The sequence below is a fragment of the Brassica napus genome, chromosome C1, assembly GCF_020379485.1.
Source record: "Brassica napus cultivar Da-Ae chromosome C1, Da-Ae, whole genome shotgun sequence".
NCBI lineage: Eukaryota > Viridiplantae > Streptophyta > Magnoliopsida > Brassicales > Brassicaceae > Brassica > Brassica napus.
This window is the reverse complement of record NC_063444.1, coordinates 2,307,236-2,333,665: the sequence shown is the minus strand read 5'-3', so window position 1 is coordinate 2,333,665 and position 26,430 is coordinate 2,307,236. Positions and strand designations below refer to the sequence as shown.

The window sequence follows — 26,430 nt, the reverse complement described above, 5'->3', positions numbered from 1 at the left end:
AAATATTAATCTTCAAACTAGCTATAATCTACAATGCCTTTTATAAAAAAAAATCTATTAATATAGTACCAAATTAAGCAGCAATTCTTCACGATATACTATACTATATATATATATATATATATATATATATATATTAAAATCTCTGAACATAAAGTCAAACTCAATCACCTTAATAACATCCTCATGAAGTCCAAAAAACCACTTATCAAAACGAGCTTCAATCATACAGCCAGAACGACCAGACCAAAAGATATCTAGAGATTTCATAGAATTATTGCACAATTCTAAACATTGAAATTCCATTTACATTATCGATGTCCCCAAATGTAATAAGATTTCAAGTACGAGCCGTATAAAAAGATCGATAATTCTACATTCAAATTCTCCTTTAAAAAAAAAAAAAATTCTCCTTTTTAAACAAATACTTCATTAATTTTCCTCCAAAATTGAGCTGGATGTTTACGGATATGTTCTCTACCCATCCAGCCATGCTTGACCCATCCGAGCTCGAATCATCGCTTGCTTCGTCAGAAGAAAACACCGACATTATCTAGCTAAAAAATCTATTGGGTTTGGAAGTCGAAAGCAGCACGAAGTTCATCGAACCTTCTTCTTTTCATATTATTTATTTTAAAATATCACACAATAACAAGTGAAATTCAAGATCCGACCTTGTACGTCGAGCCTGAGTTTTTGTTACTTTATAATAATGCGTTTGACGCTTAAACTAATCATCACAAGAAGACAAAAGTTTCTCAAAATTTTGTGAACTGCAAGAGACAACTTATGTTCACTATATGGGAGACCATGGGAGAGACACACTCTCATTATATACATTAATTTATGCACAAGCAGACGACATATAAGATAGAGTTACTACTCCATAGCTATCTTTTACTATAGGCTTTTACTTCATAGCTATCTATTACATTCACAATTTTAACAGTTATAAGAGGTCTTAATTAACTCGAGATAATGAATACACTTGATAAGTGAATACAACAAGAAATGTACGGTTATCATAGTTTTTTTTTTGTAATTCAAGAATGAGTTTTCTTGGTTGTTGGAATGAGGATTGATAGTAGCAACGTGTGTGTGTGTGTGTAATTACTGTTAATGTGTCGGAAACCCAGTTGCGTGGGAACTCAGATTAGTAATTACTGTGTGCATTAGCCGATAAACAGCTATCATTATCACATGGGTCTTTTGAGGTGTGTCTATCTGCCCATATTCTATAACTGTTAATCACTCAGACTCCAGTTTATCTGATTTAACTTATAAGTTATAAATAATTTAAACGCTTTAAACAAATAATATATGTGTGACCTTTAGAGACTTTGGATAGCCATCAAAGTATTACGTACCATTTTATTTTTATCCCCATTTCTATTCGAATCACAAAACAACTGAGATTGGGAAATTTCTTAGAAGTTGCATGATAATCTTTTCCTGAAAATGCATGTCCATGAAATTAAAACGTTCATGTGCTTAAAACATCCCTTTACGTTAATCTAGGGTTTAATCTTCCAGCTATTAACTAGAAGTAGTATTGTTTTTCGTTATCATAAATGTCTCTTCTTATGTATCAAGAGACTATTAATATTAATCAATTAACTTGACCCCTAAAATGGATTAAGTTATTATTGAAGATAACTTAAATCAATTAAAAATCTAATCTTAGATCTATAGCCTCCAAAAGACAACACTTCCGTCCCTTTGTGTATGTGTGACATCATAGACAATTATAAAGTATTATCTTTCCCTATTATTTTTTTATAAAAAAAAGGACGTACATGAATCTAACATGTATCATATAAATACAGGCAAATGTACTAATAGAGATTGCAACAAATACAGTAGAACACCAAACAAAGATAGATCAATAAAGAGTGAAGATAAAAATGGAGTGCTCCAACATGAAGCAACATCACCAGTACGGTGCATATGCAGAGCCAAGAATCTCGTTTTCCAGCGGTTTCGCAGCTACTAAGAACGACATGGTCAAGTACAAGGAGGCACCAGTGTCGTCAGATGATTTTGAGTTCGGTGTCAACAACTTCTCCATGATCACAGCAGATGAAATCTTCTTTGATGGCATGATCTTACCTCTCAAGGAAGAAGTCAACACGACGAAGAGAATGTCAACTTTGAGGGAGGAACTCAGCGAAGAAGATAGTGATTCACCGAGAAGCAAATCAAAGGGGTCCAGTGGTTGGTGGAGAGAGAGATTAGGGTTAGGATTCGTGAAGTCCAAGAAAGATCATAAGAGAAGTTCTTTTTATCACCATTAATTAGAACCAATTCTTCAACTACACAATGACCTTCTTTTGATAATTTTTTGTGTTCTGTTTTTGAGTTTCTTCTCTTCGTAGGGACTTAATGTATTTGCTAATTTGGTCTGTAATGTGTTTTCTCTGTTTTTTTTTCTCATTTCTTCACTGTTCTTCACCGATGTAAAAATTGTTTGCAGTTGAAGAATATCCTTTTCTATGTGTTTTCAATGTTCTTTTTTTTTTCATAAGTTTCAAGAAAAAAAATTAATGGCTATATCGAATTTCTTTTTAAACTTCATCCATCCAATCTTTAAATTAGAATTGACAAACAAAAAAAATCCGTACGTGTAACAAGAAGCTCAGACTTATTTAGCCAAAATTAATAACATTGATATGATATATTTTATGTTTTTAAAGAGAGATTAACATGGTCTACTTAGGTCGCATGTGGCGAATGTACGTAACATATTATTTTATCTTCTTGGGACAGTTACATTCTTATGCTGTGTTGATATAAGTAATCGTCCAAATGTTAGGATTATAAGCACCACAGTGTAATAGACGAAAACAATAACGTTGCCTCATGCCAAAGTTGATGTAAATTTAACAAAAAAAACACCATTATAAATTTTCATTTACATGCAACTTTTTTATTTGGCTAAGAGATTTACATGCAATATTGATTCCTATAAACAATTGAACGTTAGTAATGTAATAGTACTATTTAAAAGGAAGCCACAGACAGTGGTGACTGGTGTAACACGGTGCATGTCAGCAAAAATGACGTTGTAGTGAATCTTGACTTGTTCGTCTCGGAGTTTACGCTCTACTTTTCCCGAAATTTCCATACTATTTTTCATTTTAAAATGTTTAATCACTCGAAATCCGTGAAGTCGAAGCAACCGAACAGAGAAGGAGAAAAAAACAACGGTCGTGGGGCTTCACTCTAATCATTGCGTTGATCTCTAAAACAAAAGTTTTACACTAGTCTTGTCTGAAAAAAATTCCAATACCTTTCTATTATTCTGTTCTTTTCTAATCTCTCATCTCTCTCTATCTATTTATCAAGCAGCCATGGCCGACGATCATTCTTTACTCTCCAAGGTACATTTTCTCATGTCTCACTTTTAGTTTCAAAGCTTTGCCCATTTTTAATCTTCTTGTGACATTGTGAGTGATCTGATCTGTCCAGTAGTTTCAATCTCAGCTCGTAATAATCTTATATTGATTTACTCTAATCCATACAAATTGATATTCTTTGAGAATCTGTATCATTAGAAAACAAAAGATTTTCGTTGATTATTCTACATTAGAAAATTAACACGAGGACATAAATGTATTGTTCTTTTTGTTTTTGCAGGATAGTTTTGTCATGAAGCTTCCTAAACAGTCCTCACTTGTATTAAGAATGGTCGTTCTCTTCTTTGTAATGGTGTGCACTGTGTACATTTGCTCGATTTGTCTCAAGCAAATTGGAGTCAGCCCAAACTATGGTTTCTTGAACGTTGAAGTCTTTGAGAGGCCTTGTCCTGAGCCTAACATCGAGCCATGGGACATTCCATTCCTGCATTACCCTAAACCAAACACATATAACAGGTAACCAGAGAGAGAGAGAGAGAAAGCCTTTATGATTCTTGGTTCTTTATACTGACTAGTGTTTTTGTGGGGTTTTGAATGATTTAGGGACGAATGTTCTTGCCAACCGGTTAGGTACTTTGCCATTATCTCCATGCAGAGATCTGGTAGTGGCTGGTTTGAGACGTTACTTAACAATCATACTAATATAAGCTCCAACGGAGAGATCTTTTCTAATAAAGATAGGAGGGCTAATGTTTCATCCATTTTTGAGACCCTTGACAAAGTCTATAATCTAGACTGGTTAAGTAGTGCCTCTAAGAATGAGTGTACTTCCGCTGTTGGCTTCAAGTGGATGCTTAATCAGGTAATATACGTATACTCCATCCGTTCCATAAGAAAGATGTGTTAGAAACAAAAAAATTATTTTACAAAGATAGAAATTTTATGTTTACTATGTAAAAGTTGTTAATTTTGTAGAAAATTAATTGAGTTTATCAAAATATTATTAAATAAAAATTATTAAAATTTGATAATTGCAAAACATAATGTATTTAAATAGTGATTTAATGTGTTTTTTTTTAATATGTATGAAAACACAGGAGAAACACCATGACAAATTGGTCAACATTGTGAATATTGCAGGGTCTGATGAAACACCAAGAAGAAATAGTAGAATACTTCAAAACCCGAGGCGTCTCTTCAATTTTCCTCTTCAGAAGAAACTTACTGCGCCGTATAATATCAGTACTCGCGAACACTTATGACAGAGACGCTAAGCTATTAAACGGGACGCACAAATCTCACGTACATTCGCCCAAAGAGGCTGAGATACTTGCAGGTTACAAGCCAGTGATCAACACATCACTTTTGATAACAGAGCTGAAGAAGATTCAAGAAACGACTTTGAAAGCATTGGCTTACTTTAATACCACTCGACATATCCTTCTCCATTACGAAGATGTCGTCGAGAACCGCATTGTGGTTATTACTACATCTTTTCCTTTGGAAACTATATAATAAACTCAGTGATTGTTGTTCTATTCTTATGTGCTAAAGATGCTTTCTGTTTTGGATGCAGAGACTCGACGATGTACAAGAGTTTCTTAAGGTCCCAAAACGTGAGTTAAAGAGTCGGCAAGTGAAGATTCATCTTGGTTCATTGTCACAACATGTACAGAACTGGGAAGAGGTTCAAACCACACTAAAAGGAACCAGTTTCGAAAACTTCTTACGCCAAGATTTTTAAGTTTAATTAGTACATACATCAGAACAACCTTGTAGGAAATGTTTTTGGTCAGTTCTGTTTTTATTTTTGCAGTCAGTTTTATTTATTTCAGTCTTAGTGCTAGAAGTTACGGCAAGGATAAAAATTTACTCTAGAAGATCCAAGTAGAATTTCATTGGCCAAAGATTGTTGATTTCTTAAAAAATTTTCAAGAATTTGAATGTTTATGCGCATTCAAGGTAAAATCATTAAAAAGAAAGCTTCACTCGGGAGAAGGTTGTTGATAAAAATTCCAAATGATAAATTTAATAATTTGACCAGTGATTCATTAATACTTTTACAATATGGTATTTGGATTTCGAGTTATAGAGAAAGTGAATTATGTAAATTAATAGAGAAAATCTTTTAAAAAAACTTCAACATAACACTTTCAAACGTGATTTCATAAAATGATAATATCATTATACATGAATTCATGTACAAAAATTGTCGGTTGTAGTAGAATTGTTTATAATATTTTTGATAGTTTGTTTTAATGCTATTCAATTACATACAAAAACTCCAAATCTGTTTAAACCAAGTTTAATTCCGAGAAAACCACATGTATTCCCTCGTACCGGATGCTAATTTCAGAGTGATTGATTCAAACCAAAGTAAAACCGTACGAAACCTTCAGATTAATAATTTGCAGGCGTGCCAATTTCAACATGTTTTTTTTTTCAGTTTTGGGCCCTGGAAACATACAATTTGCTAATTCTACACCCAAAACAAATTAAAATACGAAAAAACCCCAAAACAAAAGATAAAAATGCGCTAGACACTGACGACGGCAATTCCAACCTCCCGAAGATTGGTCCGACTATCTCGAGATGGAGGAGAGACGACGCGATACTGGAGGAACCCTAGCTTCGGCCGGCAGCTCCGGAGACTCTCCGGCATCTGAGCCGACGCCGCGGCGGCGCGTGAAAAGAAAATCGAACGCTCTCGGAGCCTCCAACTCCTCATCAACATCCTCCAAGCGGATGCTGACGCGCGAGAAGGCGATGCTCGCGTCCTTCTCTCCGGTCCACAACGGACCTCTAACCAGAGCTCGACAGGCGCCGAGCAACATGCCGTCCGCGGCCGAGGCGAAGCCTGAGCTGCTCTTGAATGCCGCGGACGGCGAGAAGCCGAAGGAGGAGGAGGAGAGGAACAAGGCGATCCGCGAGTGGGAGGCCTTGGAGGCTAAGATCGAAGCTGATTTCGAAGGGGTTAGATCTCGCGGAAGCAATGTTCATGTGGTGCCTAATCATTGCGGTTAGTTAGCTCTTCCTCCTCCTAATCCTAATCATGTTGAATCTAAGTACACGTGGCGATGAATTGATACTCTTAATATCCTTAACATTGAGCTGCTGAGATTTTTTTAGCTCTTCCTCTTCCTAATCATGTTGAATCTAAGTACACGTGGCGATTAATTGATGCTCTTAATGTTAACATTGAGCTGCTGAGATTTTTTTTACAGGTTGGTTCTCATGGGGAAAGATTCATCCGCTTGAAGAGCGTTCGTTACCTTCTTTCTTCAACGGCAAGTTAGAAGGTCGCAGTTCTGATGTTTACATTGAAATTAGGGATTGGATCATGAGGAAGTTTCATTCCAATCCAAACACGCAATTAGAAGGAAAAGATTTAACAGAACTCGAGGTTGGAGACGTTGAAGCAAAGCAGGAGGTGATGGAGTTCTTGGACTACTGGGGGTTAATCAATTTTCACCCGTTCCCACCGCCAGACGCGAGTTCTAGTGGTGGTGAGCGTGTTGGTGTTGGGGATAAGGAGTCTTTGCTCAACAGTTTATATCGATTCCAAGCGGATGAGGCTTCTTCGATGGCGGCTGCTTTTGTTCAGAAGCCTCGTCTCGCAGCGCAAGCTACTACACCGTCGGGGATGTTCCCGGATCCGATGGCTGCTGCTGCTGATGACTGGCTGAAGCAAGAGGGTCCAGCGGTTGAATATCACTGCAACTCTTGTTCGGCTGATTGCTCTCTCAAACGCTACCACTGCCCGAAACAGGTGTTTTGTCGCTTTGTTTTGGTTCCGTCCTAGCAAAATGATAGTTTTTTAAAATTGTATATGCTAATATTGAGATTTTGACAGGCAGATTTTGACTTGTGCACGGAATGCTTTGACAGTGGCAAGTTCAGCTCAGATATGTCATCTTCCGACTTTATACTCTTGGAGCCTGCTAAGGATCCTGGCGTTGGTAGTGGGAAGTGGACTGATCAAGAGACTCTTCTTCTACTGGAAGGTTTAGAGATCTTCAAGGAGAATTGGAGTGAGATTGCGGAGCATGTTGCTACGAAAACGAAAGCTCAGTGTATGCTTCATTTTCTTCAAATGCCAATCGAGGATGCGTTTCTTGATCAAATTGACAACAAAGATCCAAGTTCAAAAGACACTACGGATATAGCTGTGTCCAAAGATGAGAAACCTGTTCAAAAAGAGGCACCTGTAGAGAAAGAGAATACGAATCATGTTGTTGAAGTTGAAGCTGTGAAGGAAGCTCCAGAAAAAGAAGATGACAATGAAGGAAAAGTTCCTCAGGAATCTTCTTCAAAGCCTGGGGATGCGAGTGAGGAAACTAAGGAAGTGGAAGCCGACCAGAAAACGCCCAAGGTAGAAACTGTCATTGCTGAAAGATGTAAAGATGAGGCTGATGAAAACATTGCTCTGAAAGCTCTGACCGAAGCTTTTGAAGACGTTGGTTATCCCATCACACCCGAAGCCTCTTTATCTTTTGCTGATTTGGGAAATCCTGTCATGGGACTGGTAAGTTGTGATGTAAAACAGAAAATTTGCTGAGAGGAGATTCTTTAATTCATAAATGCACCCTCTTCCCTTCTGATCTTGCAAGGTTCTTTTTTTTTTTTTTTTTTTTTCTATAGGCAGCTTTTCTGGTGAGATTGGCGGGAGCTGACGTTGCTACTGCTTCAGCCCGAGCTTCTGTAAAATCTCTTAACAGCAATTCTGGGTTGTTGCTTGCCACAAGACATTGTTTTGTTCTCGATGATCCACCAGAAAACAAGACTGACTTAACTGAATCAAAAAGGTTCATATTTATTTGGATATTCAATAATGTTTTTCAGTTCTGTGTTTCTCTTCTTCTCTCAATATTTTTGAAGATATTGGTTGTTGTTTCTCAAATCTGAAACTAGCAAAACATTTGCAGTGTGGATGCAGAAGATGTCTCCTTGATTTCAGATGATAGGGAAATGACAGATACTGATCCAGGCAAAGAAAATCAGGATTCAGTCTCTGAAGAAAAGCAACCTGGTTCCCGAACTGAAATTTCTGCTAGAAATCCAGATTCCAAAGGACCAAAAGTATATAGCAATGCAGCCGCAGCTAAAAGTTCAGAGAAACCACCGGATATTATTTGTAAATTGCAGGACAAAAGTTCAGGGAAGGAGCTCAAAGATCCTTTAAAGGATGGTAATAAGCTTTCTAGCGAAAAGAAAGCGGCCTCTAAAGCAACTGTCTCCAAGGCAGCTGCAGATGCTTCTCAGCCAGAAGCATCCAAAGATGTGGAGATGAAGGATACATTACAGTCCGAGAAGGATCCTCAAGATATGGTGAAAACAGCAGGAGAAAAGGTTGAACAGGCTAAGGAGGATGTTCATAGTATGCCAGACACGTCTGTTGCAGAGCAGCCCATCGGATCAGCTTTTCTACCGGAAAATGGAACAGGTGGTTGTCTCTCTCTCTCAAACATTAGAAAATGGACCTGCATTGCATGATTCTTTTGTATCTTATTGGTTTGTTGTTTAAACATTGTTTGCAGGTGAAAAACTAAATAAAGAAGGAAGTAAAGAGAAGAATGTTTGTGCGGTGACAAAAGACAAACATAACTCTGATAAGCTTAAGCGCGCAGCTATCTCTGCTCTCTCAGCTGCGGCAGTAAAGGCAAAGCATCTTGCGAAGCTTGAAGAAGATCAAATCCGACAACTTTCTGGATCATTAATAGAGAAGCAGGTAAAATATCGTTCAAGTTTATGCACCTTAGATAGATTGTTCAGGAGTTGTAACATAATAATGATGTTTTTTTTGGTATGCCTAAGCAGTTACATAAACTAGAAGCAAAGCTATCTATCTTCAACGACGCTGAAAGCTTGACAGCGAGGGTAAGAGAGCAGTTAGAAAGGTCAAGGCAACGGCTATACCATGAAAGAGCACAGATCATAGCGTCTCGACTGGGTGTCCCGCCTTCAGTGTCCTCAAAAGCATCATTACCAGCAAACAGAATCGCTACAAATTTTGCTAATGTGGCTCATAGACCTCCGATGGGGATGGCCTTTCCACGCCCACCAATGCCAAGACCTCCAGGTCCATGAATATCATCATTCTCTGTTCCTGATTCAGATCCAGCTCCATGTTCAGACAATGTTTATTCGGTTTAGTGGTTCCACGTGATAGTGTTCAGATTCGCGGGGTAGCTCTTTATGTTCTACTAGATTTTGATATTGTAAGCGCGGTTTTATTAAAGATTATATGAATTTCTATATAAGATATGCATAGATTTGAATACATTTATCTTGTAACAAAAAAAAAAAACTAAACTAAACATAATTTATAAATAACCAAGCGATCCTATTTGGAGTTGTAACTTTATTCTTAGAATATGTGAAAACTCTTAAAACTACAATTCCAGTGGAACAGGGAGTATCAAATATAGATGATGGAGAAAGAGAGAAACATTTGCTTTCTAATTATAGTCAAAACTGTTCATTTGTTCATAGGAACTCTCCTTGTTCCTAGGAGAAAGCTATTTCTCAAACCCCAAAAAGAATCCATCACGATTCCAATCTCTCTCTCTAACTTTCAAACAATCATCTCTTTCACCACGAGGTAGGTATGAATGTCTCCAAGTTCTAAGTTTTTAATCGCATAAAGCTATTTGTGTTTTGCTTGGAATACAAGGCTGTTGCGTCCAGGATCACCGGGGACAAAGGTTTCTCCGTCGTTGAGAAACCTTTCACCGAGAAAAACACGTCATCATGGCTGACTCGCCCGTGGATTCACCTCCTGCCCCGGAAGCTCCTAATGCAGGTACAGGCTCGCCGCCAAATAAGACATCACCACCAGTAGCACCTGTTTCATCCCCACCGGCCCCTGATTCTGCTTCTCCACCAACTAACAATAGCTCTGCTTCTTCACCGCCTCCTGCACCGCCGAGCCAAGAAACCTTACCTCCTCCATCACCGCCACCTTCACCGCCTGTTGCAGGTAATCCACCACCGAAAACTCCAGAGAATCCTTCTCCACCTTCTCCTGAAGTCAAAGCTCCGGTAACACCTTCTCCTGAAGTCAAAACTCCGGTAACTCCACCTGCACCGCCTCAGACACCGGCCAACCAGCCACCCCCTTCACAAAGACCAACCCCTCCTTCTCCTGGCGCCAATGAAGACCGTAACAGAACCACTGGCGGCGGCAACAACAACAACAACAATGGTAACAACAGAGACGGTTCTACACCGTCTCCACCATCAGGGAACAACAGAAACTCCAGCGGCGGTGGCTCGCCTTCACCGCCTCGGTCAATAAGCCCTCCTCGGAGCAGTGGAGGTTCAGACTCATCATCATCGTCTCCAGGAGAAAATCATTATCAAGCCAATGTTGGATTGATTATTGGAGTCCTTGTAGGAGCAGGGCTATTGCTTCTACTTCTAGTGCTCATTTGCATCTGTTGCAAGAAAAAGAAGAAGAAACGTGATCCTCAAGTCAACCACTTGCACTACTACAATAACAGTCCATTTGGAGCACCTAACGGTAATCACATGTTTTACCACATCTAAAAAATGTTTCATAACGATCATAATCTAGTAGTTTGTATCAATGCTCAAGAAATCGTCAGGCAGTAATTAGTCCCTTTATAGGAGATTACTGATCATGCGGATGTTTAGACCGATTCTTTGAACGCCTAGACCGAATTTCATTTAGGCTCAATTTACCGTCTACTCGCTGTCTAGACCGAATTTTAGAACACTGATTAATTGATTAAGCTTTAGAAGCTAAAGGAGTTGTTGCGTAGTGTAGGCAACGGTGGTTATTACAACAATGGAACACCTCAAGATCATGTAGTGAATATGGGAGGTGGAAATTGGGTCCCACAGCAACCTGTCTCTGGTCCTCATAGTGACACTTCCAACTTAGCTGGTCCAACGCCGTCCCCTCAGGCTGCGACTCTTGGTCACAACCAAAGCACTTTCACCTACGATGAACTCTCCATTGCAACAGAAGGTTTCGCTCAGTCCAACTTGCTAGGACAAGGAGGATTTGGATACGTTCACAAAGGGGTTTTGCCTGGTGGCAAAGAAGTTGCGGTGAAGAGTCTTAAAGTTGGAAGTGGACAAGGAGAACGCGAGTTTCAAGCAGAGGTTGAGATCATTAGCCGTGTCCATCATCGTCATCTCGTCTCTCTTGTTGGATATTGCATCTCTGGTGGTCAACGCCTACTAGTTTACGAGTTTTTACCTAATAACACTCTTGAGTTCCATCTTTACGGTACATTCATCTAACATAACATAATCACTTTTAAAAGTATGGTTTCTCTAATATCAATAACATGGTTGGTATTTCAGGAAAGGGTCGTCCTGTTTTGGAATGGTCTATACGACTGAAGATTGCATTGGGATCAGCTAGAGGCCTTGCATATTTGCACGAAGACTGTAAGAAAATCTCTACCTCACACCAATTTACTTTCTATGTTCAAGCTTTCTCTATAATGAACTAAAGATTTGTATATATATTTTACATCAATGATATAGGTCATCCTAAAATTATCCATAGAGATATCAAAGCTGCAAACATTCTTCTTGACTTCAGTTTTGAAACCAAGGTGTATATATAAATTGACCCTTGTACTGCTATTACTTTCATATCTATTGTGTTGATGTGTAAATCAATTTACATATATACACAGGTTGCAGATTTTGGATTAGCTAAGCTGTCTCAGGACAACTATACTCATGTATCCACTAGAGTCATGGGAACATTCGGGTAAGATCCTCTGAACTTTCTTAACACATTTGCTTATAATGTACTTATTACATTTCATGTTTCTTTGGTTCAGATACTTAGCTCCAGAGTATGCATCAAGCGGCAAGTTATCGGACAAATCTGATGTTTTCTCATTTGGAGTAATGCTTCTTGAGCTCATAACAGGACGACCTCCAGTGGATCTAACTGGAGAAATGGAAGATAGTTTGGTAGATTGGGTAAGTCGATCCTCTCTTTGGTAATTACTTGTTTAATATTCAAAACACTAAAATTAAGACTAATAATGTGACCATTTGTTTTGTAGGCAAGGCCTTTGTGTATGAAAGCAGCTCAAGATGGAGATTACAGCCAGTTAGCAGATCCACGTCTAGAGACGAGCTACAATCAACAAGAGATGGCTCAAATGGCTTCTTGTGCAGCTGCAGCCATCAGCCACTCAGCAAGAAGACGGCCTAAGATGAGCCAGGTTCAAAGAAAACACTTGTTAGTTATTTTGTTATCAAATCAATCACAATCTTGATGACATTACTTATGTATACAAATGAAAGATTGTACGAGCATTAGAAGGAGACATGTCAATGGAGGATCTAAACGAAGGAGGAAGACCGGGACAAAACTCGTATTTGAGCCCCGGAGGCATGACCTCAGAGTATGACGCAAGCTCGTACAGTGCAGACATGAAAAAAATAAGGAAGTTAGCGTTAGAGACAAAAGAGTATCAGAGCAGTGAGTACGGTGCGACAAGTGAGTATGGGTTACATCCGTCTGCTTCGAGTAGTGAAGAGATGCATAGAGGTTCTTCAATGAGACGCAATTCTCAGCTTTAGAGAAACACACACACACACACACTCTTAGTTATATATATACTCACTTTCATCTCTCTGTCTATGCCTTTTATCTTTTGCTTAAGGCATTTTGTTCCTTTGTGTTGTTTCATTCTGCCTCAATTTATCATGTTTTTAGGTGTTTATTTTACCAGAGAGACTATAGTGTGTTTTCTCTTAGTAAGCCATATATAAGTTATGGTTTTGTAATTGATATGCTTAATCATGATTTTATTAAATGTTTATTGTTGGTATCAAATAACTCCCATCTCTTAAGATTTTTTTGTTTGGAGAAAAATTAAGAAAAATTCCCAAGATGGTTTTTTTTTTTTAAGTTTTTGTCGCAAAAATAGTTTTCAACGAAAAAAAATACCATTAGACTACTTTTGTGATAAAAACATAAAAATAAGTATCTGAAAAAATTGTCCGAAAATTAAACCATTAGATCAAAGAAAAAACAGTAAAAAACACTTTTAAATCAGTTGGCAAGAAAATAATCAATTGATTAATTGCATCATCACTCCTATAAACTCTGGCAAGACCTCACAAATATGACGTGGCAGTCTCTCGCAAGATCATAGTATTTTTAAGAGCTTAGCATATAAATCTGAGGCCTACCGCAGCAGATCGGAGCTCCTCTACCGCTTCTCTTTCGATCTCACCAGTTTCTGGACTCCGACTCTTCAAAAGCGAGATCTGAGTGACGGAGTCATTTCGAAGGTAGATCAGCAATGGCGCAACCCTACGTGAAGAAAGACGACGATCACGACGATGAGTGTACGCTCTCCGCTTTTTTTTTTTTCTGTTCTCATGAATTTAGGATTCTCTGGTTTTGGTGCAAAGGCGTTAGATCAGATGTTAAGCTTCTAGATCTGTGCGGATTCTAGATATTAGCTGATTTGGTTTGTGTAGATCTGCGATTTCACGTTGTTGATTAGTACTGATCAGTCTGGTTTTGCTACCACATTTTGATCCGTTGTGAATTGTTTGCTTATTTGCTAATTTTTGTTTTGGTTTGGGGATCAGTGGAGTATTCACCATTCATGGGAATTGAGAAGGGAGCTGTTCTTCAAGAAGCTAGAGTGTTTAATGACGCTCAGGTTGATCCCAGACGATGCTCCCAGGTCATCACCAAGCTTCTTTATTTGCTTAACCAAGGCGAATCATTCACCAAGGTCAGCTTTCAATTTTTTTTTTGTTATGCAGATTCACCTTCATGCTTATAGAGCATTCTTTAGTTTGTTTAATATCATAGCACATGTGAAGTTTATTTTGTTTCATATGCAGGTTGAAGCAACGGAAGTTTTCTTTTCAGTTACTAAGCTTTTTCAGTCCAAAGACACAGGGTTGAGGAGAATGGTTTACTTGATCATCAAGGAGTTATCTCCTTCGTCGGATGAGGTTTGACATCTTTACTCAATTCGAATATGAATAATCATGGTACGTTTTGCAGGGTATATTTTTCTGATAAGTTGTTTTGTCTTTCTCCCATAGGTTATTATTGTGACAAGCTCTCTCATGAAGGACATGAACAGTAAGATTGATATGTATCGGGCAAATGCTATCCGTGTCCTCTGCCGGATTATAGACGGAACCCTTCTCACTCAGATTGAGCGGTACTTGAAACAAGCCATTGTGGATAAGAACCCTGTTGTTTCAAGTGCAGCTTTAGTCAGTGGGCTTCACTTGCTAAAGGTATCTTTTTACACACCAAAACATTTAGGTTGTTTCTTAGCTGCTGAGTTATGCTTATATTCTTATAATGTTGTTTTCAGACAAACCCAGAAATTGTTAAGAGATGGAGCAATGAAGTTCAGGAGGGTATTCAATCCAGATCAGCTCTTGTTCAGTTTCATGCTCTCGCTTTGCTCCATCAGGTAAATCTGTTGCATTGGTGCTACCTAAGTTAATTGGTTTATGTTTACTGAGAAGAAGAACCTTGAAAATAGATAGGTATTAATATGAGTATTGGCTAGAAACATAAACAATAAGTTTTCATTGATTTAAACAGGCTCCCAACACGATATGCCATCCTTCTTTAGTTATAAAGGTAGTGAGAAATTATCTTATAGCTGCTAACAATCTATCATCATATACAGATACGCCAAAATGATCGCTTGGCTGTTAGCAAGTTGGTTGGTAGCTTGACCAGGGGATCTGTCCGTTCTCCCTTGGCTCAGTGTCTTTTGATACGTTACACCAGTCAGGTTAGTCCTCTATGCCGTTTGATTTCGATATTGGGAACAGTATCTGTGTGATTTAGCCCTATTTTATAATTATTCAGGTTATTCGTGACATGTCTAACCACGGCCAGTCTGGAGAACGTCCGTTCTATGAATTTCTGGAGAGCTGCCTGCGCCATAAGGCAGAAATGGTCATCCTTGAAGCTGCCAGGGCGATCACTGAGCTTGATGGTGTGACAAGCCGAGAGTTGACTCCAGCAATCACTGTTCTCCAACTCTTTTTGAGTTCACCTAGACCAGTGCTGAGATTTGCTGCTGTCCGAACTCTGAACAAGGTTTGCAATGCTTTCTTATATCAAAAATTTCATTAAAAGGTCTTTCTTTGTATATTTATGAACACCCAAAGGATTTTATAGTCTTCTGTATAGCTTCATCATTTCCTTTACCATCAAAGATGAAAATATGTTTCATCATACCCTAAACGCAAGCTTGAACCACAGGTTGCAATGACTCATCCAATGGCTGTCACCAACTGCAACATTGATATGGAGAGTTTAATTTCTGATCAGAACAGAAGCATTGCTACACTCGCAATCACTACTCTTCTGAAAACAGGGAACGAATCAAGTGTAGAACGCTTGATGAAGCAGATAACTAATTTTATGTCAGATATCGCTGACGAGTTCAAAATCGTGGTCGTGGAAGCAATAAGATCGTTGTGTGTGAAGTTTCCACTGAAGTACAGATCCTTGTAAGTGAAGTTTTAGGCTCTTGTATTTGTACTTTTGGTCTCTAGCATTGCTATTCGTTCGAGATGACTTACAAATAATACGGTGTTTTTATAGCTTCGTGGCTGATGATTAATCTGTTTCACCTTTTCATTTGTAGGATGACCTTCTTGAGCAACATTCTTAGGGAAGAAGGTGGATTTGAGTATAAAAGAGCAATAGTAGATTCTATTGTGACCATTATCAGAGATATCCCTGATGCGAAGGAAAGTGGATTGCTTCATCTTTGTGAGTTCATTGAAGATTGTGAATTCACTTATCTTTCAACGCAGGTAAATTATTTTCTCCATAATCCATCTGGTTGCTATTGAAAAATTCGTACATGGTATTTAAATGTCTTTTGTCGCACAGATCCTTCATTTTCTGGGAATCGAGGGGCCTAACACCTCCGATCCAAGCAAGTATATACGATATATTTATAATCGTGTGCATCTGGAAAATGCCACTGTCCGAGCTGCTGCTGTTTCAACACTTGCAAAGTTTGGATTTATGGTTGAATCCTTGAAGGTGTGTATAGTTATCTTATTAGCGTCTTTTTCTCTTCTTTTTATCTTCCTTGACTGATGATAAAGAGGCTAATCATTGGATTCTTGGCAGCCCCGTATTACCATTCTGTTGAAGCGCTGCATCTATGACAGTGATGATGAGGTGCGTTCTCTAGTCTAGAAAAGCTACTTTCTAGTCGTTGGTTCAGTAATATATCTGTGCATTTCTGTTTCTGTATGCTGTTTGTGTACCCTTGAGTCGGTTGCATCTTTGTACATGCATAAATGTGTTTGCCTTTGTAAACATTATCTGAGGAGATACATGCAAGTTTTTTTGGCGATTCCTTCGTTGACCATGAGTTACGACCTCTTTTTATTTTAAGGTCCGTGATAGAGCAACACTGTTTTTGAGCGTCCTCGGCGGCGATGGTACTGTTGACACTGATAAAGATAGCACGGAGTTTCTATTTGGTTCCCTGGAGGTTCCTCTGGTCAACATGGAAACTAGTTTGAAGAATTATGTGAGTTTTATATTTCTCGGTGTTCTTCTTTTTGTATGTTCCTAGAACATTTAGTTACTTATATTAATTTTTGATCTGCAGGATCCCTCTGAAGAAGCTTTTGATATCAACTCTGTGCCTAGGGAAGTAAAATCCCAGCCCCTTGCGGAGAAGAAAGCCCAGGGTAAGAAGCCCACTGGTCTTGGTGCGCCACCAGCTGCACCTGCTTCTGGCTTTGATGGCTATGAAAGACTTCTCTCATCTATTCCAGAGTTTGCTTCGTTTGGAAAACTTTTTAAGGTTAGGGCTGAATATTCTTCTGTTTTAATCTAATGTTATTGGCTTATCTCCGCTGCTTTAACTTGTACTTCCTTTTTCAGTCTTCTTCCCCTGTGGAGCTAACTGAAGCAGAAACAGAATACGCCGTCAATGTTGTCAAGCATATCTTTGACAATCATGTTGTGTTTCAGTACAACTGCACTAACACAATACCAGAGCAGTTGTTGGAGAGGGTACTGAACCATCGATCTAGAAACATTGGTGTAAAGCGTATCTTATTGTCTTCCTTCCTCGTTTCATTATTCTGGCGTGGGTTTTTGTAGGTCAATGTCATTGTAGATGCTTCAGAAGCAGAGGAGTTCAGTGAATTAACTTCAAAGGCCCTGAACTCACTTCCTTATGATTCGCCTGGTCAAGCCTTTGTTGCATTCGAGAAGCCAGCTGGTGTCCCTGCAGTTGGAAAGTTTTCCAACACATTAACTTTTGTTGTTAAGGAGGTACATATTGCTTTTCATATCCATCTTAATTATTATTTATTTACTATATACACCTTGAAGGTTGTTCAGAGGTACAAAGGAAAGCAATTCATTATAAATGCGTTTGTAACAGGTTGATCCAAGCACAGGCGAAGCAGAGGACGATGGGGTAGAAGATGAGTACCAACTGGAGGATCTTGAGGTTGTAGCTGCAGATTACATGGTAAAGGTTAGCGTCTCCAATTTCAGGAATGCATGGGAAAGCATGAATGAAGAAGATGAGCACGTAGACGAATATGGGCTTGGCCAGAGAGAGAGTTTGGGAGAAGCTATAAAGGCTGTCATCGATCTTCTTGGCATGCAGCCTTGTGAGGTTAGTCAGCTTTTTAGTATACACGATGGTTTGTGGTTCCCGGTTTGATGATAGCTTGAAACTGACACTTTTGAGAAACAAAATTGCAGGGGACGGAGACAGTTCCGAGCAATGCAAGGTCACACACTTGCTTATTGTCAGGTGTGTACATAGGGAACGTGAAAGTGATAGTGAGGGCACAGTTTGGGATGGACAGTTCAAAGGAGATTGCAATGAAACTGGCGGTTAGAGCAGAGGACGCCTCTGTCGCTGAGGCCATTCATGATATTGTTGCCAACGGCTAAAACTCTGATTGGATCACACCTCTCACGTATCTGCCACCACCAAAGAAAGAGTTTGTTATTACAAGTACCAGACCAGAAATAAACAAAGACTTTTCTTCATCTATTTTGTTTTGAATAGTATATTAGTACCTTCTTTTTTTTTCTACATTACTATTGTCAAATACTGGAGTTTTTCCTATATGATGGTTTTGTTACTTTTGTGTTTGATTTGATGGTTAAACGAAATAGTTGAATTGCTTATAAATCATTTCAGTATAATAATGTAAAAATCGATAAAACTACCCGGTTGCATTTTAATCATTCAAGCATGTGTTTACCTTTGTAAACATGTTAGGATGAGTTCATACACGTTGTTTGATAATTAGTTCCTTGATCATGGAACCTCTTATGTCACAAAGGTCATCTTACTAGTGTTCTCAAGGAGGTTTCTTGGAGGTTATTGTGGTCCATGGAGACTAGTCTGAGTCTTCCATTTCTCACTTGTCTTTATTTCATGTGCTTGATAGTACATCAGCTTAAGCATATCTTTACTCTTGAGGATTTAAGCACGAATTGATTAGAGTATTCACACTGAAGGAGGCAAATAACAAGTTCAGTAGTGCGCTATATGGTTTGGAAAGGCAAATGAAGAATAAATAAATCAAAAGCACACTAGTCAACAAGGGAAGTTTTGATCCTCTATTCCACTATTCAAAAGTAACACACACCTTCCCCATCCCCATTTTTTCACACAGATTACAAACAAAGAGTACAGATTATATTAACCAAAACCACAAGAACTGGAGATACAGCTCAGACACGACTCCTATGTTTCTTTTCTCTTCTTCATATCACTCTCCTGTGCCCTCCAAACGCCCATATCTGTGTAATTTATGGGGCAAAAAAACACACAAAATCCTCAAAAGTCTATCATCTTAATCACAACTCATGTTAGTAGTTTTGGTTTACAGACACTAACCTTTAGATTTGAATCCCAGCTTCCTGTACACAAGGCACTTCCGTCTGCTGACATCCCCAAACAGCTTATCCGATTCTTGTGCGAATCCTGCAGCTCCCCCAAATCCAATACAATCTGCATGCAAATTACCCCCCACATTCAAACTATTACACATCACAATGAGCTAAGAAAAACAACTATCACCACTCAATACTTATTAATAATTAGCTTACCTCTCCCAAAAGAGTATCCCAAACGTAGCAAGCGTTGTTGTTAGCGTATCCAGCGAAAAGAAGTCTCCCCGAGGCAGAGAATGCAATGGAGGTCACAGGTACATTCTCACCATCACCATGTGGCTGATACACCTGGAGTTGATGACCGGTCCTAATGTCATACAACCTGCATGTTCCATCTTCTGATCCAGTCCCAAATCTATTCCCATCCGGAAAGAACTTGACAGTATTAACATCTCCCTCGTGCCCATGAAACGTTCGAACCGCTCGGCTCGCAGCGCGAGTGTCCCACAAGCGTGCAGTGGTGTCGCATGAACCAGATATGAACCAGTTTGGGTTTGATCCACTGATTGAGACACTGGGGGTACAATAAATGTGTATAAGAGCATGAGTTTTAACTTGAATCACAATATAATATCATCCATGTTAAGTTTCATACACAGAGATCAAATCAACTCCCTATCATATGGACCAAACCTATTCCAAATCAAAATGGTAATAAAGCAAGCAGATGGAAGCAACATCCCCTACCTTAGTACATCAGCAGTATGTCCAGACTGAAACTCGCCACCAAAAACAGAAGTTTTGAGCCCAGTAGTCACGTCCCATAAGACACACGTTTGATCACCTGAACTTGTGATCAGACGAGCATCCTCATTTGGGACATACTGACAGCAAGAAACATACCCCCTGTGGCCACTGAGCATCCTCGAAACCGGTACAGTCCCATCCTTATCCGCAGTCGAGCTAAGACTGAAGATAGAACACACACTGTCTAACCCACCACACGCAACAGTCTGACCATTTGGAGAGAAAGCACAAGTCATAACCCATGCACAAGGGAGTTTAATAGCATGAGTCTTCTGACTCGTTAGAGCATTCCACACTATTAACCTCCCATCTTGAGATGCACTGACAATCCGGTTCCTCTCCGGCGTCCAATCCAACGAATAAACCTGTAAAATTACAAAATGTTAAAACTGAATTCCGCATAAAGACTGACGCTTTTGGTTAACCCTAAAATGGTTTACACTCCCTAAACCCTTTAATCTCACTAGCCAGCTCCAATTCTTCAATCATACATAAGGAAACTCTAGTAAAATTCGGTTAAGCATATGTAACCTCCTAAAATCTTCAAAGAACGAAGCTTTTAGTTAACCCTAAAGGGGATACACTCCCTAAACCCTAAACCGTTAATCTCAATAGACAGCTGCAATTCTTCAATCATACAAAAGGAAAGTCTAGTAAAATTCGTTAACTAATAGAATCTTCAAAAATGAATTGGTTCCAAACCTAAACTCCTCAAAGAATGAAGCTTTATGTTTACCCTAAAGTAGATACACTCCCTAAACCCTTCATCAGGGTTCAAAAGCTAGAAAGCTTCCATAAAGAAGCATACTTGGAAGGATAAAAACATAAACTTTGTAAGCAAATGAATCAAACATGTAATTCACTTGTAAGATAAGAGATAAGATCACTTCACCTTCCCGGTGTGTCCCTGAAGAGTACGGCAGCAAACCAGATCCGTGGCTCCGAATTTCACCGGAGAGCGACCTTGCGCCGCCGAGTACTTAGCCACTGCCCAAAATTCAATCCCAAAAGAAATAAAAAAAAAAACAGATCTAAGAATCGCGAAGAAGAAGAGAAATCGCAAACCATCGGTGTCGAGGAGCTGGAGGCGTCTCTGTCGAAGCCTATCGCGGAGGTTGTTGACGGTCTCTGTAGCGGCGGCGTGGCGTTCTTTGAGCTCGGAGACAGACATTATAGAGTTTCGGACTTGGCTTTCTCCGTCGGCCGATCAAAGGGAATTAGAGAGAGAGAGAGAGAGAGAGAGAGAGAGAGAGAGAGGGTGGAGAGGTCTAGAAGAGAGGGAGAAGGTTCATGGTTGATTGAAACCTTAGAGAGAGTTGATTTTAGGGGAATTACGTGGGAAAGGAGAAGAAGAAGAGAGATGAAGCAGTCAAGACACGCTTCGTTGTTGTTGTTGTTGGTGTTTGTTTGTTGATGGCTCTGACCTGAGAGATAGAAAGAGAGAAGAAGTAGCTATAGTCAATTGAAGATTGACTGTTCCAAAACGACGTCGTGTCTGAGTTTAATGTTTTTTTTTTTGTTGATTAATTCTTTCTTTGGTTAGTAATATTATTTTCCTAATTAAGAAATTTTATGTAATTAGTGTTTTCGTTATTATGGAAAATTAGAGATCTGAAAGAAGAAAAAAATGCCATTCCTTGAATTTTCAGTTAACAAAAGAATAAATAAAGGGAGTAGCTCACTTGTTTCATATCTGCATAACCAAGATTATAGACTATAACTAAAGGGATGTGAAATTTATCCTAATTTTAATAGATTCAGAATCATATGAAAATGGAAAGAAAGTCTTGGCATGTGGAAAATAGCCGTTACCGACTACAATAATCTAATTTTTTTAATTATAGAACGTTCATAATTATTTTTATATATAAAAGACACTTTGTATCACTCTTGGTGATGCCAGCTCGGATGACACGTTGAAAATAGGAGGCATCCTGCACTGACACGTCGGATACGCTCCGTATCACTAAAGCGTTGTCGAAACGGGCTTTGCATGGGTTTCTGTCGTGCTAATCAAATGTTTCTATCGTGCTTCTGTCTAAATGTTCTTTGTCGTGAGGCCCATCTATACAAATCTGCTACGGGAACCCTATACAGATGCTCCCTTCCTTTTCTTCGTTCGTCGACAATCGGCGCAGCGACTGTCTAGATCCTGTAACGGTTTTGTTCTAAATCATCTTAAATTGACTTTAATCCCTATCCCACTACGAATCAACCTCTTGTGCAGTTCATCCGCTAGATCGTGTATAAATATGTTGCGATTTCACAGGTGCGCTCTCTACGCTTTCCTAATCTCACACCCTTGCTCATTCTCAAATCTTACTCATCATCTTTCTCAATGGCTATGACAAAGGTTTTCTTTTCCGATCTCAAGTCTGGGCGTGCTCATCCGTTGTGGAGGCGAGACTGCTTCGATTCTGGGAGGCTAAGAACGTTAAGTGTGGTGGGGAGCTGATGTGGATGGATCTGCTCATGGTCGATGTCAACGTGAGTTGTTCATTCTATCACAGTTTTTTTTTCCATATTTATATACATAGATTTTCACTTTGTTCTTTGATATTTGTGAGCCGTATTGTGATTATTAGTGTTGATTTGGTTTGTCGTTGAATTTGATATTTGATTTGGTTTGGTATTGTGAGCCGTATCGTCTTCCTGTTCAAAAAAAAAATAATTACTGATCCATTTGAATTTCCACCGTATATTGTAACTAATAGATTCTTATCTGCGTTTCAGTCGACCATGATGCAAGTCACGATCAGTGCTAGCCGTTTCCCACAGTTCCGGGAAATGCTCCATGCCGGAACAATGTTTTTCGTGTCCGGTTTTGATGTCTCCAGATGCGCACAGAATTTCCGGCTCACTGATTCGTCTTTGATGATCCGGTTCAGCGAGTCCACCTCATTCCAAGTGCTGACTGAACCTGTCTCCCCCTTGCCCGAGGAAGCATTCCGGTTCCGTAACCAACATGAGCTGATTGGTCTTGCCAATACAAACAATCAGCTACCAGGTATGTTGATCACAAATGACACGTACTTTTATGTTGTTGATATTCTGAGTATATAGTTAGAATCAGTCTGACTTTATAAGAAAATGATACCGGCTTCGAACTTGATGTAGACATCATAGGTGAGATAGTGAGTGTGAAGAGCACGGTTTGTGATCCTCCGGAGGAGAAGAATCGTGTTATGGTGACTCTGAAACTGGAAAGGTAAATTTATTGTTCATATATTAGTTCCGAACATATTGTATGAATATGTTTGATGACAACTGATTTTCTGATATGTGCAGTGATGAGACCGTCACTTTAAGCTTCTTTGACTCTCAGGTTGTCGCTTTCCACAAACAACTTGAGGCTATGAGGGTTGATCCGAAGGTCATGGTCGTCACTAGCATCAATCCCAAGATAGTCGGAGGTATTGAATTGTGTGGTATCATGTAATGTCATAACACTTTAGTCCAGAAAAAATTACTATTTATGTAGGTCGTCTGTTTCTTAACGCTACGTCGGGAACGCACGTGTATTTTGATAAGAAGACTATAGCAGGGGCTGCTCGATTCTACAAGTATGTTTGTCGTTTGTTAACCGTATGTTTGTGCATTCGGTTGTTCCTTGCCTGATCATTATACTCTGCGTAGGTTGATCGCCAGAGATACCGGTCTGCCATCGGCCGCTCCACTGTTAAAGTCGTATGCGAAGGTGGAGACTATGACCATCGCTGACCTCAGCAGTTTCATCGTTTCTGCTGCATCTCAGGTATACTATCTGTTGGTTTTATTTTGTATTTTTTTATTTATAATGTTGGTGTTCGCTTTGCATGTGAGTCTTGCTTATATGATGCAGAAGATTGATTTTCTTTGCACTGGGAAGGTTGTCCGTGTTGACACAGATAAGGGGTGGTGTTATGTTGCTTGCTCCAAATGCGGTAAAAAATTGCAGCGGACTGAGTCTGCATTCACGTGTGGAGTATGCAGTAATTCACATGCTGTTGGGGCCCTTCGGTAAGTAGCGCATCTTTATATATGAGGATTTACACATTTGATGGTGACCTGACCTCGCCTTTATCATCTTCATATAGCTATCGTGTGGAGATGGCAATATCTGATGATGCTGCAGAAGGAACATTCGTATGGTTTGATAGTGTATTAACGAAGTTGCATAGTATCCGAGCAAGCGAAGCTTCACAGATGCTGGTATGGATCATAACTGTTTACATTCGTGATGTCAAACGCTGAACGCGATCTTACTAACCATCTTATTTCCTGTCAAAAGGCTGAAGACGGTGTGAACCCTGAGGACACTGGTTTACCTCCGTTCATCGCAGACATGGAAGGAAAGACGTACATTTTCCAAGTGAGGGTCACTGCGTTTAACTTCACCGAGCATCACAAGACATTCACCATAACACGTATTGCTGAGGATCATGGTCGTCTGCCAGTAGATGACGTGGTGAACAATGTAAGTTACATTCACCATAACATGTAGCTGCTTGCTGATTGCATATACGTTTTTGTATAATAAAATGAATGGACAGGGAGATGATGATGACGATGATGATGATGCTGGCAGTCCGACCATCGAGCCATCACCTGCTGCTGGTGATCAAGGTGGAACCAGTAAGGCGCGTAAGAAGACTGGAGCAGGAACGTCAAAAGTGGTGAAGAAGGCACGTGCTGGTTGAGATATATCAACAATTAATAATGTTCAGACTATCGTTTACTTAATGTTTATGCATCTTTATTTGAATTTGCATATTTGGATGTTTCTGTTTTGAATATTCCCCATTATATGGGCACTTTAATTTTAACGGCATTGCATTCCGGCTCGGTTTTAATTATGAGGTGTTATCATTCTGGTTAGCCTATTATTATTTATTTTAAATTTTTGTGTTACATTATATGTGTTTAAAAATATAGATAGGATTTTCTGACGTTAGTTACGTATCTATATAGTAAGCGTTTGCGTTTCTCATGCGCGAACAAATGCCTTTATAATGTCGAGTAGATCAAATTTGAAGTTTGGTTAGTCCGGTATTAAATTAATATTGCCGTGTTCAGCATTCCGGTTTTATTTTGGTTTCTTTTTCACTGTTATTTAGTTTTAATTTTTATACTGGTTTCAGTACAGTTGTGTGAACCCTAATTGTTATATATTGTTATGAAGTTGTGTGAACCCTAATCGTTGTATATTAATATCCTTTCATATTTACGTAGCTAAGCTGATCATCCAATCCACAAACAGATGAATTTTCCTTCCGTGGTTTTATATAAGTTTTGCAATAGAATTGTATTATAAAATGATGAATTAAGCTTAAAATGGTTACATAAACATAAAGGGTTAGAAGCAAAGAAGTCTATACAGAGAGACGCAGGTAACCTTATGGACGAATGTTTTCAAGGGATTAACAAAGACATTAAGCATAAACAACCCAAGAAAACTAAGCTTTGAATTATAACCACCGATTATGTATATTGAGATTAATTTGTTTAATTAATTTCACCATGACACTGGTGCACAATACATAAACATCAAGTTTTTTTTTTTTTACTAAATCGAATTAAAGAAATAAAAAGAATATTTTAATGTAAAGATCCATATTTTTTGCAAACTCTGGATATTTTAGCTGCTCCTTTACACAACCTATACATTGAATAGTCGTTCATTGATATTAATTGTAATTACTCCAATTTATTTAAGCTATTGTAACGTAAACACCGTTATGCAGCATCCAGGATTATGTATACGATTTGGCGAAGACATCTATATTATATTACACACTTAGCATACACATACGCATACTAAGCATCTCAGCGCCTTGACGATTCACCTCATACGGTATACGTTAGGAATAATGCTTTATTACAATTAATTAGGGTTCTTCAAATGCGTAGTAAATTTATAAGGCGTTGAGACTATATCTTCTATATAAACAGAACAAATCATTGCACCTCTGCACAAACATCACAAGAGCAAAGACTCATAATCAGTATAACTTTCCAACAATTATCAATGGAGCCATCCAAACTTTCGCTCTCACGTCTCGAGGCCATGCCTGACGACGTGCTCCGGCTCATAGTCTCCAAGGTCGGTGCTTCCTCCTCCACTGACTGCTGTAACGCAATGATGACATGCAAGAGTCTCAATTTCGGTCTGGACGATCCATTGATAGCCAATACACTCAACGTAACCCCTTTGGTGGAGTGACCCAATATCTCTTACGGGTATGGGAAAATGATGGAAAGTCTTTTGGCATCCAACCACCTTGATGCTCACTACGTTAAAGGTATGTGTGAGTATTTTGATCTTGATAATCCCGTTTTGGGACTACACCACCATCGTATTGCTTCTAAGGGGGCCCACAAAGAGGCCAA

General features: G+C 39.0%; 7 protein-coding genes across 7 annotated transcripts; 6 read left to right on the top strand and 1 right to left on the bottom strand.

The window, feature by feature from the left end:
* Positions 1 to 1,816: 1,816 nt before the first annotated feature.
* LOC106356656 lies at positions 1,817 to 2,809 on the top strand. The gene has a single exon (XM_048745163.1). It carries the CDS (start codon positions 1,905 to 1,907, stop codon positions 2,292 to 2,294), a length of 390 nt encoding a protein of 129 aa, XP_048601120.1. The 5' UTR covers positions 1,817 to 1,904; the 3' UTR covers positions 2,295 to 2,809.
* A 227-nt stretch (positions 2,810 to 3,036) lies between these two features.
* On the top strand, positions 3,037 to 5,555 carry LOC111200433 (nodulation protein H). Its single transcript, XM_022691604.2, has 5 exons — positions 3,037 to 3,380; positions 3,637 to 3,872; positions 3,960 to 4,218; positions 4,497 to 4,835; positions 4,933 to 5,555. The coding sequence occupies exons 1-5, from the start codon at positions 3,351 to 3,353 to the stop codon at positions 5,098 to 5,100; spliced, it is 1,032 nt and encodes a 343-aa protein (XP_022547325.2). The 5' UTR covers positions 3,037 to 3,350; the 3' UTR covers positions 5,101 to 5,555.
* Positions 5,556 to 5,726: 171 nt separating this feature from the next.
* On the top strand, positions 5,727 to 9,638 carry LOC111202039 (SWI/SNF complex subunit SWI3D). Its single transcript, XM_022694469.2, has 7 exons — positions 5,727 to 6,375; positions 6,581 to 7,125; positions 7,210 to 7,881; positions 7,998 to 8,161; positions 8,282 to 8,799; positions 8,894 to 9,084; positions 9,174 to 9,638. The coding sequence occupies exons 1-7, from the start codon at positions 5,949 to 5,951 to the stop codon at positions 9,441 to 9,443; spliced, it is 2,787 nt and encodes a 928-aa protein (XP_022550190.1). The 5' UTR covers positions 5,727 to 5,948; the 3' UTR covers positions 9,444 to 9,638.
* A 186-nt stretch (positions 9,639 to 9,824) lies between these two features.
* On the top strand, positions 9,825 to 13,167 carry LOC111202040 (proline-rich receptor-like protein kinase PERK5). Its single transcript, XM_022694470.2, has 8 exons — positions 9,825 to 10,878; positions 11,146 to 11,613; positions 11,691 to 11,777; positions 11,877 to 11,947; positions 12,032 to 12,108; positions 12,182 to 12,326; positions 12,413 to 12,574; positions 12,657 to 13,167. The coding sequence occupies exons 1-8, from the start codon at positions 10,107 to 10,109 to the stop codon at positions 12,933 to 12,935; spliced, it is 2,061 nt and encodes a 686-aa protein (XP_022550191.1). The 5' UTR covers positions 9,825 to 10,106; the 3' UTR covers positions 12,936 to 13,167.
* A 293-nt stretch (positions 13,168 to 13,460) lies between these two features.
* On the top strand, positions 13,461 to 18,507 carry LOC111202038 (coatomer subunit gamma). Its single transcript, XM_022694468.2, has 17 exons — positions 13,461 to 13,709; positions 13,959 to 14,107; positions 14,220 to 14,333; positions 14,427 to 14,627; positions 14,708 to 14,809; positions 15,032 to 15,139; positions 15,217 to 15,450; positions 15,616 to 15,866; positions 16,004 to 16,175; positions 16,255 to 16,410; positions 16,501 to 16,551; positions 16,772 to 16,909; positions 16,991 to 17,188; positions 17,269 to 17,400; positions 17,491 to 17,664; positions 17,777 to 18,016; positions 18,106 to 18,507. The coding sequence occupies exons 1-17, from the start codon at positions 13,664 to 13,666 to the stop codon at positions 18,298 to 18,300; spliced, it is 2,661 nt and encodes an 886-aa protein (XP_022550189.1). The 5' UTR covers positions 13,461 to 13,663; the 3' UTR covers positions 18,301 to 18,507.
* A 404-nt stretch (positions 18,508 to 18,911) lies between these two features.
* LOC106355793 (guanine nucleotide-binding protein subunit beta) lies at positions 18,912 to 21,527 on the bottom strand. Its single transcript, XM_013795701.3, has 6 exons — positions 21,127 to 21,527; positions 20,954 to 21,048; positions 20,002 to 20,426; positions 19,471 to 19,828; positions 19,259 to 19,372; positions 18,912 to 19,161 (listed from the first exon to the last, which is right to left on the bottom strand). Exons 1-6 carry the CDS (start codon positions 21,230 to 21,232, stop codon positions 19,126 to 19,128), a joined length of 1,134 nt encoding a protein of 377 aa, XP_013651155.2. The 5' UTR covers positions 21,233 to 21,527; the 3' UTR covers positions 18,912 to 19,125.
* A 1,273-nt stretch (positions 21,528 to 22,800) lies between these two features.
* Positions 22,801 to 24,740, top strand: LOC125580866. The gene is made up of 9 exons (XM_048746113.1): positions 22,801 to 23,068; positions 23,179 to 23,269; positions 23,350 to 23,474; positions 23,543 to 23,624; positions 23,698 to 23,815; positions 23,903 to 24,060; positions 24,138 to 24,252; positions 24,332 to 24,517; positions 24,594 to 24,740. Exons 1-9 carry the CDS (start codon positions 22,801 to 22,803, stop codon positions 24,738 to 24,740), a joined length of 1,290 nt encoding a protein of 429 aa, XP_048602070.1.
* Positions 24,741 to 26,430: the final 1,690 nt, after the last annotated feature.

Coding starts and splice junctions, on each gene's coding strand:
- LOC106356656 (XM_048745163.1), top strand. CDS start 1,905: ATGGAGTGCTCCAACATGAAGCAACATCACCAGTACGGTGCATATGCA.
- LOC111200433 (XM_022691604.2), top strand. CDS start 3,351: ATGGCCGACGATCATTCTTTACTCTCCAAG. Junction 3,873..3,959: donor AAACCAAACACATATAACAG/GTAACCAGAGAG, acceptor TGAATGATTTAG/GGACGAATGTTCTTGCCAAC. Junction 4,836..4,932: donor TCGTCGAGAACCGCATTGTG/GTTATTACTACA, acceptor TTTTGGATGCAG/AGACTCGACGATGTACAAGA.
- LOC111202039 (XM_022694469.2), top strand. CDS start 5,949: ATGGAGGAGAGACGACGCGATACTGGAGGAACCCTAGCTTCGGCCGGC. Junction 6,376..6,580: donor TGTGGTGCCTAATCATTGCG/GTTAGTTAGCTC, acceptor TTTTTTTTACAG/GTTGGTTCTCATGGGGAAAG. Junction 8,162..8,281: donor GACTTAACTGAATCAAAAAG/GTTCATATTTAT, acceptor AAACATTTGCAG/TGTGGATGCAGAAGATGTCT.
- LOC111202040 (XM_022694470.2), top strand. CDS start 10,107: ATGGCTGACTCGCCCGTGGATTCACCTCCTGCCCCGGAAGCTCCTAAT. Junction 11,778..11,876: donor TGCATATTTGCACGAAGACT/GTAAGAAAATCT, acceptor TCAATGATATAG/GTCATCCTAAAATTATCCAT. Junction 11,948..12,031: donor ACTTCAGTTTTGAAACCAAG/GTGTATATATAA, acceptor ATATATACACAG/GTTGCAGATTTTGGATTAGC.
- LOC111202038 (XM_022694468.2), top strand. CDS start 13,664: ATGGCGCAACCCTACGTGAAGAAAGACGACGATCACGACGATGAGT. Junction 14,108..14,219: donor AAGGCGAATCATTCACCAAG/GTCAGCTTTCAA, acceptor TTTCATATGCAG/GTTGAAGCAACGGAAGTTTT. Junction 14,334..14,426: donor TATCTCCTTCGTCGGATGAG/GTTTGACATCTT, acceptor TTTCTCCCATAG/GTTATTATTGTGACAAGCTC.
- LOC106355793 (XM_013795701.3), bottom strand. CDS start 21,232: ATGTCTGTCTCCGAGCTCAAAGAACGCCACGCCGCCGCTACAGAGACC. Junction 21,049..21,126: donor CCAGCTCCTCGACACCGATG/GTTTGCGATTTC, acceptor AATTTTGGGCAG/TGGCTAAGTACTCGGCGGCG. Junction 19,373..19,470: donor GGGATACTCTTTTGGGAGAG/GTAAGCTAATTA, acceptor ATTTGCATGCAG/ATTGTATTGGATTTGGGGGA.
- LOC125580866 (XM_048746113.1), top strand. CDS start 22,801: ATGATGCAAGTCACGATCAGTGCTAGCCGTTTCCCACAGTTCCGGGAA. Junction 23,625..23,697: donor GGGGCTGCTCGATTCTACAA/GTATGTTTGTCG, acceptor TACTCTGCGTAG/GTTGATCGCCAGAGATACCG. Junction 23,816..23,902: donor TCGTTTCTGCTGCATCTCAG/GTATACTATCTG, acceptor TATATGATGCAG/AAGATTGATTTTCTTTGCAC.